At 41.6% G+C, this 15,351-nt stretch overlaps 1 protein-coding gene across 8 annotated transcripts in view; it reads left to right on the top strand.

Moving 5' to 3' along the window:
- Window positions 1-13,189, top strand: part of per2 (period circadian clock 2) — a 32,342-nt gene extending 19,153 nt beyond the window's left edge. Inside the window, exons 7-24 of one of the 8 annotated variants that reach the window (XM_044219130.1) lie at window positions 326-377; window positions 961-1,103; window positions 1,422-1,500; window positions 1,627-1,733; window positions 1,833-1,986; window positions 2,145-2,259; window positions 2,651-2,800; window positions 3,167-3,257; window positions 3,395-3,572; window positions 3,882-4,006; window positions 4,170-4,376; window positions 5,678-5,941; window positions 6,525-7,429; window positions 7,805-7,921; window positions 8,696-8,918; window positions 9,298-9,505; window positions 10,637-10,787; window positions 11,289-13,189. In XM_044219130.1, coding sequence (XP_044075065.1) covers window positions 326-377; window positions 961-1,103; window positions 1,422-1,500; window positions 1,627-1,733; window positions 1,833-1,986; window positions 2,145-2,259; window positions 2,651-2,800; window positions 3,167-3,257; window positions 3,395-3,572; window positions 3,882-4,006; window positions 4,170-4,376; window positions 5,678-5,941; window positions 6,525-7,429; window positions 7,805-7,921; window positions 8,696-8,918; window positions 9,298-9,505; window positions 10,637-10,787; window positions 11,289-11,468 — 3,449 coding nt within the window. In that variant the 3' untranslated portion in view covers window positions 11,469-13,189. Of the gene's footprint in view, window positions 1-325; window positions 378-960; window positions 1,104-1,421; window positions 1,501-1,626; window positions 1,734-1,832; window positions 1,987-2,144; window positions 2,260-2,650; window positions 2,801-3,166; window positions 3,258-3,391; window positions 3,573-3,881; window positions 4,007-4,169; window positions 4,377-5,677; window positions 5,942-6,524; window positions 7,430-7,804; window positions 7,922-8,695; window positions 8,978-9,297; window positions 9,506-10,636; window positions 10,797-11,288 lie in introns of those variants that run through there. The other 7 variants (XM_044219129.1, XM_044219133.1, XM_044219135.1 and 4 more) reach the window with 7 other exon arrangements.
- Window positions 13,190-15,351: the final 2,162 nt, after the last annotated feature.

Genomic DNA, 15,351 nt, shown 5'->3' with positions numbered 1-15,351 from the left:
TCAGCTCTCATTATGAGAGCTCATTATATCCTCTTCAGTTTAACTGATAATGCCCAGATTGACTAGTTGGGCTGTTACCTTAAATCTTTTCTACAGATCAGACCCATAGCTGCACTTTATCTGTTGTGACTTGTCCTGGAAATATCCTGGCTAGTGCACAGCACAGTTGAGACTTGACTCTGATTAAATTCATTGCATTTAAGTGCGGAGGGTTTTTTGATGGAATTAATCAAAGCTTGATCGCCTCCGGGAGCTGTGACCCTGACTACTATTGCGGCCGGATCGTGTTGCTTTTGAACTAAAACATTTATTTTTCCCATATCAGAGTCATCCCCATCTGACTGCATGCAGGAGAAGTCCTTCTTCTGTCGTATCAGGTGGGTGGGTGTTGGTTCAAAACGGCGTCGGGCCATCTGCTGCTCGTACCTGTTTGTAGTTTTTATTCATGCTTTCATTCCACTCTAGATGTTTTTCAATTAGTTTGTGACATCATATGCTTGTGAACTGTAATCAGATGCCTTTTTCCAGGCCAGTGTTATACATATAGGCAGACAGACACACACACACATTAAAACATACACCTTACTGTACTTGTTAGGACTTTCCGTTGACTTTTTATTGTTCTTTCACTCCAAACCCTCCCACAAGCTAAACCTTAAATTCTCATTCTGATCTTAGCACTCACATGATGTAAAAATGACTCATGCTCATCACACTTGAGGTCTCAAACTCACAAGAACAGAAATTAAATAATGCACACATCAATATTTACTCACTCCTATTAATTGTACACCGAAATGGAAGGAAAAATAGCTCAACGCTGCCCCTTGTGTTCAATCTCTTGAAACCTAAAATCCCCAAACCTGGATGCAGATTATTTCTGAAAGCTTGTACTTAAATGGAATTGACAATCCTTATTTGATTTGGGTTCATTTAACTTTTCTTCTAACTAATTTGCAGTGGTGGTAAGGAGTGTGAGGGCGATCTTCAGTACTATCCGTTCCGCATGACACCCTACCTGATGAAGGTCCAAGACACAGTACATGCTGAAGACCAGTTCTGCTGCCTCCTGCTGGCAGAGAGAGTTCACTCTGGATATGATGGTAAGAACCCGACTGCAGCTTTGAGAAGCCAATTCATGACTCCAGCAAAAATCACAGAAAAGCATGAGGAAAAATGTATTGTTCAGTATTTTATGGCTGCTTGTTTAATGGAGGTCCTCAGTCCTCAGTTGATAATATTTAGGCAAGTCAAGTCAGTTTTATTTATATATCCCAAACAAAAATTTACTTGAAAGGGCTTTACAATCTATAAAACATAAAAAAATTTGCATTAAAAACTTAATTGTTTACTCCTGCTAACATCTCATGACTTTTGAGAGAGGAGACCTTAATAATTAAAATCTTTTCTCTTCCTTAAAGCACCCAGAATTCCAACAGACAAACGCATCTTCACCACCACACACACTCCGAGTTGTGTGTTTCAGGATGTGGATGAGAGGTAAGCCACTGCTGGAGGTTTTTTACCTCTGAGCTATTAGTTCTGAGTATTTTCACATAAATCACCCAACTATCAGAGGACAGTAGAATTAACAGAGTGATTTGTCATGTGTTTTGTGTGTATCAGGGCAGTTCCTCTCCTCGGGTACCTCCCCCAGGACCTGATTGGCACACCGGTCCTCCGCCACCTGCATCCCAATGACCGACCGATTATGTTGGCCATTCACAGAAAGAGTGAGTCCACAGAAGGAGGCGAAGGAAGAATTTCTTGTGTTTGCACAGGAAATCTGTCCCCATCATGATCTGGCTATATTATTTTGGCTTTCTCTGCAGTTCTTCAATACGCAGGACAACCATTTGACCACTCGTCCATCCGGTTCTGTGCGCGAAATGGAGAATACATCATTCTTGACACCAGCTGGTCCAGTTTCGTCAACCCCTGGAGCCGCAAGGTCTCCTTCGTTATTGGGAGACACAAAGTGCGCATGTGAGTATTACTGGCTTGTAATATCTAAGCTAATATACAGTCTGTCGTAGTGGCTGTAACTAAACCACTCTTTGAATAGATTGGAATTACACAGTGATTCATAGAAAGACATTTATGAACCAGTACCTGATCTGCTGATGTGCTTTTTTGTTTATCAGGGGCCCCGTGAATGAAGATGTTTTCGTAGCCCCAGCCTCTGCTGTAAGCGAGATGAAGACCATGGACTCTGACATCCAGGAGGTTACTGAGCAGATCCATAGGCTCCTGCTACAGGTGAGAGAGGATAAGGAGAGACAGAAATCAGGACATGTGGTATTGATTATAGAAGAAGAGGTAGTTTATTTAAGCCATGATAAATCATAGAAGCTAGCAATGAAATGAAATTAATCAAAGAAGAGATGCTAATGCTAATATATACAGCTGAGCAGCATCTTACTTCCAAAAAAACAAATCAAATCCAATCAAAAAATATCCAAACAGTAACAGAACACAACAGGGTCGTAACGGTAAAAACTACTTTAAGACCTTAAAGACCCAAAAGAAACTAAAGATCTAACAAGAAAAATTAGAGCAATGCATGGATTAGTTTAGGCAGTGCTGCAACCTCTCTGCCTTTTTAACTCTTCCATTTAAATCTCTCTTCCCTCTCTATATCTCTGATCAGCCGGTTCATAACAGTGGGTCCAGCGGTTATGGCAGTCTGAACAGAAACGACCACCTTTTGGGCTTGACCTCCTCTAGCGATAACCTTGACAACGGCAGCGGGAGCAAGACGCGACAAGAGGATGAGGAAGTGAGCAGCAAAGCCAGACCCGTGAGTAAACCCAAATACTAAGTTTAGTACAGTGTGTTTCCAGCCCACATGGTCCTGCTTGTATAGGATGATATGGCAATAGCAGATACTGGGTTGTCGACCTTATACACTAACTTTGACTTTGATCTGATTGTTCTTAAACTGAACAGCAGGATAAATCCACTTTAGAGTTAAAATCATTCTTGTTTATCGAAATTAATGTAATCAATTTGAATTTGGTCCATTTTATTATATATTTCTGTATTTTTGGGATTGAAAATAAAACGTGCTACCAACATATTTGAAATCAGATACAACAGACTGTGGAGTGTCAATTTCTTGACAGATGCTGTTCTGACTCTTGAGTCTTGTGTCTCTATTTCACAGCGAACTTTTCAGGAAATCTGTAAGGGAATTCATCTTCAGAAGTGCCAGGAGCAGCACACAACCAAACCAGACAACAAGAAAAACAATGGCAGTAAGTCTAGCTGATGACTACCTGCATATTTGTGTGTAAATGGTTTAGAAAGTGTGTCTAAGCCAGAGACGGTAAGAAAGCTGTCATATTTGTTGTGAAATTGACCCCATCCTGCACTCCTGCCCTCCCTCCAGTAGAGTCTGTACAGAAGAGCCCAGCGGTGGTGCGGCCCAAAGAATTGGCAGCTCCTCTCAACTATAGGGAGACCGGTGCCACTATGGAGGAGAGTAGTTCCTCTTTCCAGGAGGAGATGGCCGCCAATGATCAGACCGTCTACTCCTACCAGCAGATCAGCTGTCTGGACAGTGTTGTCAGGTACAGAGATAAAGACTGACGTGGTCCTGGGCTATCCTGTGTAGGATGTAATTTATACCTAGCCTTGTACACTTAAATTTTACAGGTTATCCGCCTTGTGACACATAATCAGTATGGTAAACACAAGCCATAGAAACGTATTGAAATACTACAAAAATAAGGTTTGCTTCTAATCACCCACAGAAAATATCTGACTCAAAATTCACTGCTTGTTTTGTGATGATTCCTACTCTTGCAGGTAACTAGTTGATAAAAATGTATGTGAAAAAAATTCAGAATCTGATCACTGCGTTGTTATGATTCCTGCAGGTACCTGGAGAGCTGTAATGTTCCCATCACCATGAAGAGGAAGTGCCAGTCTTCCTCTAACACCACGTCCTCTAACTCAGATGATGACAAACAGAAAGGATCTAACAGCATGCAGGTGTCTGAAGGTATGTTCCTACCACGAAAGGAATAATAGACACTTACTTATTGTCGCCTCATCATACAAAGCAACGGCATTTTAAGGTCTTCACACTCTGCCCTTTAAACTTCTCTCTTAGACTCAATGCCAGTTCCTTGTCAGTATCTCTTGTTCTCTGTTCTCTTTGGCAGAACCAGCCTTGTTGAAGGATCAGTCTGATCTCTCCGCTTTGGATGTTCGAGACAAAAAGTCCAGTGACGCGGCCACAGCGGTAGTGGGCACTTCACTGCCCCTACCTGTACCTAACAAACCAGAAAGTGTGATGTCCATAACCAGCCAGTGTAGCTACAGTAGCACCATAGTGCATGTTGGGGACAAGAAACCTCAACCAGAGTCAGGTACAGTGCCGTGAAAAAGTATTTGCTTCCAACCTTATTTCCTCTATTGTTGCATATTTATTATACAAAGATATCACATCTTCTGACAAAAAGTATTATTAAACATGGGGATCCTGAGTGACATAGTGTTTAGCTCATCATTTCATTTATTTAAGGAAAAACGTTATCCAAAAACCATATCACCCATTTGAAAATTGGCTACTTTAAACATTGGCTACTTTAAACATAATAACAGGTTGCACCGAATTAGCAGCAATAACTGCATTATATGTTAAATAATTTTGAAAGTTTGCAGAAATTCTTCAGCTCTGACACAGTTGTAGATTTTCAAGCATCAGCTACTTGTTTTAGTATTTTTGAAGATCTGAAATGTCTCAGTGTGACAAATATGCACAAACCGAAGAAATCAGTAGAGGGGCAAATGGTTTTTCACAGCACTGTAAATGCAACTGTACACCTGTATGTGTACGCGCTTCTTTCTCTGTGTCTTTGTGTGTGTGTGTGCAGTTTATCAGTGGATGCTTAGCAGTCAACTCTTCCCACTATGTAAAATTTTTACTTTTACTCAATGTGCACAAACGTTTGCAGGGTTATTGGGTCCCGTCCAAAATAACTGCAATGGTGATGATAAGACTTTTTTTTTCACTTACTTACAATCCATAACAAAAACAAAGACTATGACGATAATCTAGTGTTTTGCTTTTGTCTCATCGTTAGTATGCAGTGAAGGTTTTACCAACTGACCAGGTTAACATTAATACAAAATACAGTATTATATAGTGCTTTATCGCAGTACCATAGGCCAACTGCTGTGTTCTTGTTGGCTATCATGATGCAGCGAGCATCAGCAAATTAGCAAATTGAGTGTCAGAGAAGCTGCATTCAGGGCAGCTTGTTCAATGGCTACTCTGATATAAAGCGTTCATAAACAGTAATTCACCATCTTGGAATATATGAACAATGATGAACACAGTGACAAAACAAATCTCTACAAATTGTAACAAGTATGTAAGTGAATAATATCTGTTTTGCTGCACTCCAGTGTCTAACTGTACAATTGTTTCACAGTCTTGTCATTCGACAACAGACCTCTGGTAGCCCTGAAGGGGGGTTCCCACTTGTGTGATACTTTTATTTTATTGTCAATGGTGTCCATGTATGTTCCAATTCAAGACACAGTGCTTGATCAACATTGCTTTTGTCGTCGTCACTGTTAATGCTAAACAGTTATAATATATAAAACTCCACCTTTCATTGATTTACAGTATGTTAAAGTCCTTTTCCCACTGTCATCCATACAGAAATCATAGAGGACGTCCCGGGAACAGGAGAGACGGCAGAATCCATCCAGAACCCCGGGCCTCCTCCATCTGCTGTTTTACCTCCTAGTCAGGAGAGGGAGTCCTACAAGAAACTGGGGTTGACCAAGCAGGTTTTGGCAGCCCATACGCAGAAGGAGGAGCAGGCCTTTCTGTATCGCTTCAGAGAGCTTCGTGGACTCTCAGCAATCAAAGCAAACTGCTCGCAGTACCTGGAGCGCCAGAGAGAACAGATCGCCAGCGATGGTACCTCTGACCACCGCACTGACACATCATATCAAGAGCCTTTAAAGGATAATGCCAGTTTAGTCTGACAGGGCAAGAAACACGAGATGTCAGATGATCACACAGGTTTCAAACAAACTCAGAGGTTAGCCAAAGTCAATTGGAAGAGAAAATGAAAGCAAATGTTACAATTATTATCCAAATTGTTGTACATAACTAGCGACATTTCATGTGTGTCCATTTTTAGTTTAACTCCAAATGAAGACATTGAGATAATTTAGCCAAACTGTTGGCTTGTTTACATCCAGTCAGATCTTCTAACTTCCTGTGTTTTTGCCCCATTGGACTTTGTTGTAGGGATGTCACAGTGTCCTCAGATCCCCGTAATTACTTTGTTGAGTTACAGTGTTATCATAAATGATTGCAATGATGGCCAAAAATAAGATCAAGTGGAATTTTCCTCTTACTTTCTCTTTAACTTATATTTGCCTCCTACTGGCAAATTGTAAAGTTTTCAATAATAATCACTTTTATCAAATTCACAAATTACTCAACAAATTCAAATTACAATACAATTTTTTTTTTTATCCTCTCTAACCTCTAGCTGTACCCGCTGTTCGATCCTGCAAGCAGAGTGCACCGGGTGCAGAGCCCACCACGCGGCGGGGCACACGGAATAAGAAGACCAAGTCAAAGCGAACGAAGCAGACCCAGTCCTCAGACAGCACAGTGTCCCATCACAGACAACAGCTGCGGCCTCCTCTTCTAAACCACGGCCTTAACCCAACCTCTTGGTCTCTCTCTGACACCTCACAGTCAACATTTCCCATGGCCTACCCCTCCGTGATACCAGGCTACCCCCTCCAGGTTTACCCCAGAGCCAGTTCCGTAGCGCCCCACACAGATGGCACTCTACCTGGCTTTAGGGACAGCCAGGCCCCCCAGCCCCCTCCCTGCCCGCCATCCATACATCCTGCTCCCTACACCGCCCACATGGTTACCCCCATTATGGCCGTTGTGCTGCCCAACTACATGTACCCTCCAATGGCCCCCGGCCCGCTACCACCACAGCCAGTGTACCACACAGAGACTGGTGGCTTCCCCACCCAAACACAGCCTTTTTGTCAGGCTGCCTTTCCAGGCCAAGACCCCTTCACAGCTCCACCTTCTTTCAGCGTTCAGGACCAGTTCAACTCCCAGAACCACTTTGCTCCTCAGGCAGGCTACCCGACCCCATCGTTCTACTTCCCTCCATCCTCAGAAACCCCAAAGGCTCCCGTGGAGGGCCAGTCTCGCTCCTCTACGCCACAGTCTGGAGGAGGTGGAGCCCCGGAATCCCCACCCCTGTTCCAGTCTCGCTGCAGCTCACCCCTCAACCTGCTAGAGCTGGAGCTGTCTGTGGACAGACAGGACAGCACAGTGCTCTCCGCTGGAGGACAAGGAAATAATACGGCTGAGCGGGAGAAAGGAGCAAGTGGCAGCCAGGCCAAGGAGAGGGAGCTGAAGCAGGTAAACAAGAAAACAAACCTCTTTTTGTTTGCTTTCTTCTATCCTTTTCCTCCCTAAGTCTCCCAATGATGATATTCTTCACCTGTAACATTCTTAAATTGTCAGGGATAAAATGTCAATGCCTCCCTGAGCTTTATCATTGTGGGTTGGCTGTGGCATGTTCCCCTGAGACATTCATTCATATGTCTCTCAGCGTTTTGGGATTTAATGCCATCATCACAGTGATTCCTCCACGTTATTCACAGTATTAAAGTGCAGCCGTTTTTTGCTATTGTACTACTATGCCATGTGTAAAGTCAAGTCAGTCTAGACTCCTCAGATGAAATGTGGCCCAGGGTGTTAACACATGATGTTATTATCCCTTACACCCTTTAGCCATCTCTCAGTCTCCTTGGTCCACCTGGACCCTTGTATTGCGAGGGCACGCCCTGTGTCTGTGAGCGTTTGTCTTGGGATAAATGGGGCTCTAGGCTGAGGGCTTGCAGCAAAGAGGTAGGCAAATCATCAGAAAACCTCCACACTTCTCCAATCCCATTCCTCCCTGATTCCATATGTCAATTATAACTGTTGGTCTCTCTTTTTTCCTTTTCATGACTTGTGATTAGCATTTTTAATCTTACAATGTTTTTGTCTATCCAGTAAAACATTTTGTCAAGAGTAACATTGATGTAAAACTAAAGCATGAGACTGAGAAACTTTAAAAAGACATAATCTGATGTGGAAAAATAAGTGATTTATTGAGTTACTTAAAAATGTCTACCAAGTTAAACCAAAACCTTGTTATAGTACACAGTTGTACTGTATGTATGACTATGTACACATACATACACTCTTTGGTTTTGCATGCAAGAACCATACAAAGGTTTAAACCATACAATTAACATTAGCAGTGGAAACAAATTTCAGCATCAAAAGAACGATTTTACAATGATTTTTTTTCCTAAACTCCGAAATTTACATGCTGTTCCTATTAAAATCATTTGCCCTACTTTTATCAGCTGCAGAAGGATCAGGATTGTGTTTCTAACTACGCTCAGCCTTGTTGTGTAGCTATTGTAATCAGATGGTACTGTGTACCAGGTGATAGGTGAGATGGAAATATACTCCCAGTTGAGTCTAAAAATGCAGAGGCAAGATGCCAATGATACTGCAGCAGCCTGTATTATAAAGATGCAGGAGATGGAGGAAGTACTACAGTCTTTTGGCCAGAGCTATGAAGTCAAGCTCCTCTTTAATGGTACCGCTTTAATGTTTTTGTTTTTGCAGGCAAGTTCACGTGGGGATGGGAACAACAGTGATGCCAACTCTTTGTCCAGCGACATGTTGGACATAATTCTCCATGAGGACTCCTGCTCAGGCACTGGCTCAGCCACCTCGGGGTCCATGGGCTCAGGGTCCAACGGCTGTGGAACTTCAGCCAGCGGGACATCTAAGAGCAGGACGTCAGCCAGTGGAGCCTCGGCTAGTGGGGCCTCAGGCAGTGGAACAGGTGTGTTTCAACATCTTATGGATATGATGAGATGAAGTCAACTTCAAACATCCTCAAGGGTAAATGAGCAGGAAAAACTGAATACAAGTAGCATTACAGTATGGAAAGTAGAAAACACCTAAGTGAACAGAATCAGCTTTGTTCTGATTTACAGATGGAAGCACACGTGTATGGAAATGTGTTTAGAAATTTACCAGAAATATACCCAGAGATACTATATTTTCAGATTTACATTTTCAAAAGCTGTAGTGCAGTGTAAAAAAAGCTTACCAGCAACCACTGGCGCATGATTTTTGTCCTTTTAATGTTACTGTCTTTTTGTACTCAAAATTGATCTTTGTTTCAAACTTATAATACTGTTCTCTTTGGATGTTCTCAGGAAGCAACAACAGTAGTAATTACTTTGGCAGCGTGGATTCGTCCCAGAACAGCCAGAAGGTCAACGGTCACTTGAGCAGCAGCGAGGGAAGGCTGGTGGAGATGGGGCAGAGCGAACACTTCATCAAGTATGTACTGCAGGACCCGCTGTGGCTGCTCATGGCCAACACCGATGACAAGGTCATGATGACCTATCAACTGCCCTCGCGGTGAGTAGGAGGACAGGGGTGTAAGCCTGTGAGAGGTAGTGTGCAGCCAGGAGGCAGAAAATATCAGAAAGTTGTCATCTGTGCACATTGTCTGCATTTAGAAATACCACGACTTGCTGGAGGTTAATGGAAATATATTTTAGAAGTAAACTGGTATGGGACACTCTTCGTCACTTTGCCCAACTTTTCTACAGTATGCCACACGTTAATAAACAACAGACAACTTGTTGCTAACATGACACAAGGAGGTTCAATGAGAAATGGCAGCTTGTAGCAGTAATAACATTAACCCAAAAAAATTCACTGAAGTGCCCAAGAATTATAAATATATGCACGTACAGAAGCCAGTGTATGTACAGAGAGCATGTGTGTTTATAAGTAACTAGATAACATGTAATTCTGTACTCTGTGCTGGGGGGGACGTTCCCTCAGAATATTGAGCCTTTTGCCTGCAGATGCACACAGCAGAAACAACTCTCTCACTGTAGCTCTCCTCAGTGCTGTTGTGCGTTTTCTGCCCCCCGGCTGCACACACATCTCAAAGCGGAGTCACTAGGAAACCTGTCTGTGGGCTGCAGAAATGTCATGATAGTACTGTTACTCCATTTGCACTTAAGTTTGTTCTGTTTTGCGTTTTGCTGTCTTCAGGCAGCAACACTAAATATACCAATAAGCCCTTTTTACTCAGGAAGTCTTAATTTCTGTTTCATAAGACCAACACATACCCCTGCACACTATTGCTGTCCTGTGTGAACAGCCAAAGAACTGTTGTACAGCATGAGAGACAAGAATAGAAACAAGAATCAGTGAGCATGTCACACGCTGGAACTGTTTGCAGTGACAGTTTTTGACCACTAGATGGCACCTTTACATTAACACAGTCAGTAGGTAAGAGGTGCCTGACAGTGAATGAGACAGAACAGATGACTGTAGATTCTTATCAGCACTGTTGCACTAATAGCTCAAGATAATTACTCAAATCAAAGATTTCTTGTTTTCACCGTTGGTGATCTTCAAACATTGAGAATATATCATCCAACCCACTTATTTGCATATTTCATAAAGGTTTGTCACATGTGAGTGTTGAGTATTGAATGTGGCTGTGTTTGTGTGTGTTTGCTGTATCTGCAGTGACATCCAGAAGGTGCTCAGTGAGGACAGAGAGAAGCTGAGGCTGCTGCAGAAGAGCCAGCCGCGCTTCTCAGAGGAGCAGAGGAAGGAGCTGATGGAGGTCCACCCCTGGATAAAGAAGGGAGGTCTGCCCGAGGCGATAGACATCAAGGTAGAATAACATGTTTGTAAAGTTCAATTCATGTCATTTTAGTTAGGCTTTGAAATGGAATCTGTCCGGCAGGAAAAAAAATACTGACTCCGTATTTAAATGCTACTTGTGCTCGTGTTGGATACTGAACATGTTCATTTAAGTGCACTTTGTTTTATTTGCATTGCTGGAAATCAAAGTTTTAGTCAAGATGGTTTTATACTCTTGGTTTATCTACCATTTATTTTTAGAAAAGAGGCTTTATGGTTCATATTTTCCTTTACAACAGTAAGTTATTATTATTATAAAAGTCATTTGAAGATGTGGTCTTTTAAGGAAAAAGTATTTTTCCTAAATATATGACTGTTGTTTACATGCTGGTCAGAGTTTATCTTTTTATATCTTTAGATTATATTTATACCCCTTCGTCTTTCTCATTGTTTCTCAGAGGCACACATCTTTCTACTGCACCTCTCGCCTTCTCATTTTCATGTCTCATTTAAATCTGTCTTTGCTGTCCAGGTGTGCTCCTGCTGTGACAGCGCCTCAGAGGCAGCGGTGGCGGCTGAGGATCAACCAGACCTGGACATCGGTGATATAGAGACGGGGGAGGTCGGCTACCAGCGGAGGTCCGGAGACGAACCTTCAAACACTGTTATCATTTCCTGCCACGGCCCCTCTCCTGGCTCCACAACCAGCTAGACAATAAACTCTGCAAGACTTTCAGAGTGACATTCACTGACTGTCAGCCTCTTGCTCTGCACGAGAGTGAAGAGGGACCTACTTAATATAAAGCATCATACAGGCCCACACAAAATTCTTCATTACTGTCTCTGTCTTGCTGTTGTTGTTGTACCTGTTTAGAAGTCAGGGAAAAACTGGCTCAAACAGTTAAGACGTGTGTAGAATTTGAATATACGTAGTGGACATCAAATTACATTTTATATACTTATAAGCTGCATGAGGGGGATTGTTTTGTTGCAAGCGGGAAGTGCTGGGCTCTATGACCTATGTATGTTCAGCCTTTAACAATGTGCAGCACCGAGGGGAAGCGTTTTATGCACTGATTAGGAGAAGCAGAGCCCAATAAGGGAAATACAATATGTGCACATACACCAGGCAGCACAGTGAAGGTCAAACAAACATCAACGAACTGGAGGCTGCTTTATTCACATGCCAGGAAGTGACTCGGTGGTGTTCTAACTGCTGCGGTTAATGAATTAATTAAGTATTATGTGACATGATTTCCTCAGTTGCTGTACCTGAGGAACAACAACAACAACTACATCAGCATGTGGTGAGAACAGGGGGAGTTAAGTCAACTCAGTTTCAGTCACTCCTGTCATTCATACCCATCAAGCACCAAATGAACGCATGAAGTGCATTTTGTGGGTTGCTGGAAGAAAAACAAGAATGAGACTCCTGTACTTCTGCTCGACTTGCCCAAATTAATTTCTGCTGTGTTGCATATAGTCACAAGGATGAACTTAAAGTGCAAAACACAAACTTGCTCCCATATACAGTAGTTAGCAGGCATGGACTTTTCACCACCTCCATCCATGCTCTGATATCGTCACTTAACTTAGAAAGACAATCTGGTGCAACACGTACTCCCTGTGTCACATGTTACCTAATGTAGCTTTGGGTTTTCACTCTTTATTTGTATTTCCATTCATTAGTTTCTTACTAAATGCAGTTTCAGCTGTGAAACTTTCACATGCTTTGATTTCACAGATGCCTCTCATGTAAAGAAAGTGTATTTATCGCATTTCAATGCCTGTGTGAATGTTTGTCTTTGACTCAACACATATATATTTTTGCATACAATAATTGTTTGTGTATAAAGAGATTTTAAGTTTTTAAGAAAAACCAGCTCAAGCAGGACCAAGATGATTAATATTTACTGTAAATACTATTTTAAAATTGTAAGTTTTGTTCACCAATTCCCACCATGGACTGAAATATGTATGTAGTATGTTGTTTATGGTGGGTGATAAATATAAAGTGAGGAGAATATTGATGTTTTCCCCAGTTTAAACGTGTGCCACATGGCACATAAAATGGACTGATGTTGGCCCTCATAAATATGGAAAAGAGCATCCTGTGGAAGTGACTGAAGCTGATTACTGTTCAGAACAAACATGTGGTCACTTCAGAAGTCAAAGTTTAGGGTTATTGCACGGTATAAAGCAGCTCAGACAGATGTCAAGTGGCTGTGTGGAGAGCTTTCCTTCACTTTGAAGCTTTTAGAAGAAACTGTTTCTTGGCAACTTGAACATGTCCTGAATTTGTCATTTGTCTTTTTGTTATTGAACAGACACTGACAACAATGCACCTTATTATTTATTTTTCCCCCTTCTTATTTGTAATGCAAGATATTCTGTTCTGGTAAATTTTCTCTAAATAAAATGTTGCCTACTTTACAGAGAAGTTCAGTGTGTCCTTGCATTAAACAGGCCCTAATTGACGTTTGACCTTTCTGCTCTTGTTTGCACAGCGACAAGCAGCGCATATTATGTTAAAATGGACTCGACTCATTTCAGATTGCAGCTGTTAAGGGGCCGATGACCAATTAAAGAGTATAAACGACATTTATTGGCTGTTTGCAGCAGATCGATGCTTGACAGATGGTGAGGAGGGAGCAACTGATTTAGGCATGAACGGAATGAAAATGTAAGAAGAATGTAAAAATAAATGGGGCTATAATAACAGCTTCTACAAACTATTTTTAAATAATAAATATGGGCCTAATGTTTAAAAAACACCGTAAGCAATTTGTTCTTCTCCATCCTGAAGTCATGACATTCACCTTCCCAATGCAAATGGCTGTCTGGCAGACCACTGAAACAATAGCTGCTTGTGGTGTCCTCTCTGCAGACAGTCGACGGATCAGCAGGCCTGATCAAAGCGACCCTCTCCCCTCCCTCCGCCACTGTTCACACCTTCATACTTGATCCAAGTTGAGGACGAGGTGCGAAAATTAACAAACTGCCCTCCTGCAGCGGTCATTTGCACCTCTGGGGACCCGCAAATCCGGTCTACTCACCACAGCCTCACAGATCCGAGCGGAGTGTTTCAGGTTCTTCGTCCTGGAATAAGCTCTTCTTTCTTTCTTTCTTTCTTTCTTTCTTTCTTTCTTTCTTTCTTTCTTTCTTTCAATAACCTTCTAGGAGTTAAACAGTTAAAAGGATAACATTTATAATTTGTCAGCTAGTGAAATCTGCAGTGGTGGAAGAAGCAGGTCCACAACACAACACAATGTACAAATACTCATAATGCAGAATGTCCCCTTTCAAACGTTTATATTATCATATATTATGTTATTAGATCATTATTGTTTTTGATGCATTAACATGTAAGCAGCATTTTGTACCTACAAAAGTCTCAACCTTACCTCAAAAGTAATTTAGCTGCAGCTGTCAGATAAATGTAGTGGAGTAAAAAGTATAACACTTCCCTCAGGTATGTAGTGAAGTGGAAGTATAAAGTAGCATAAAATGGAAATACTCAAGTAAAGTATGTTGTAGCTGGTCGAGCTAATTTTAACTACTTTAAATACTGTTGCAGTTTAATCTATAATAATGAATCACATTTTATAGATTGATCATTGTTTTGTTTGAACAATCGTAATCTAACTGAAATGAAGTGGGGTGGCATAAAATAAACATATAAAGTACAAGTAGCTATCTAAGAATTATACTTAATTAAAGCACTTGAGGACGTAGTGACTTTCAAACACTAGAGATATGTAATGCTAAATAGGAGAAATGCTCCACCATAATTCAAGGCTTTGTATATTAATCTTTTTCCCTCTCAGTACGGGTGTTTTTAAGACTGTGGACAGTGTAAGAAGTGACACTTGGGAGTGAACATCACAGAAACACCAGAGGAGGGGCCTCTGACTAGAGATAGATTCAGGCTGGGTTCAGGATTGCTGTCTTTTCTTATTCATTTGTGGTTGTGCAGCTGATGGTCCAGAGGCAGAACCACGTCTGAGGCTCTCACCAGGACCACAGAGGTCATGCAGACACAAGCTTTCAAGTGTCTCTCTGAATTAGCATGGGAATCTTGACCCCCTATAGGATGGTATTACAGATTTTACAGATGGCAAAAAAAAATTTTTGTTGCCCTGCATGAAAACCCCATATACAGTGTAATACAGTACAATATAGCTGATATAGCCTACACTCAATACAAACTGATCGGTTGATAAAATAATGCTTGTGGTGGCTTTGTTAGTTAGAGCCCAGTTCCATGACTGAGCAAGTTATTTGTTCCTATGTTAATTTAAAACTGTAACATCAAAAAAAAAGCTAAAGTCAAGTAGCGTTATAAAACCCATTTGTCAAGTCCACAACTAGGCCTATATAAGGAGTGGATTACTCATTTCACACCTCACAAATGCCTACGATGTGTTAAAGGATCTTGGAGAGAGAGTGCACACAAATGGCCCACAATTGCCGAGTAATAACTAATATCTTGAAAACAGCCGTGGGTGGGTGGATAGTGGGATCCTTGTGTGTGAAATGTGGCTTCATTTTTTAAAAAAATAGGAAGCTGCTGCACAAATAGAATTTAAAACAAG

This window comes from Siniperca chuatsi, linkage group LG13 (assembly GCF_020085105.1).
Source record: "Siniperca chuatsi isolate FFG_IHB_CAS linkage group LG13, ASM2008510v1, whole genome shotgun sequence".
NCBI lineage: Eukaryota > Metazoa > Chordata > Actinopteri > Centrarchiformes > Sinipercidae > Siniperca > Siniperca chuatsi.
This window is presented reverse-complemented; position numbering and strand designations above follow the sequence as displayed.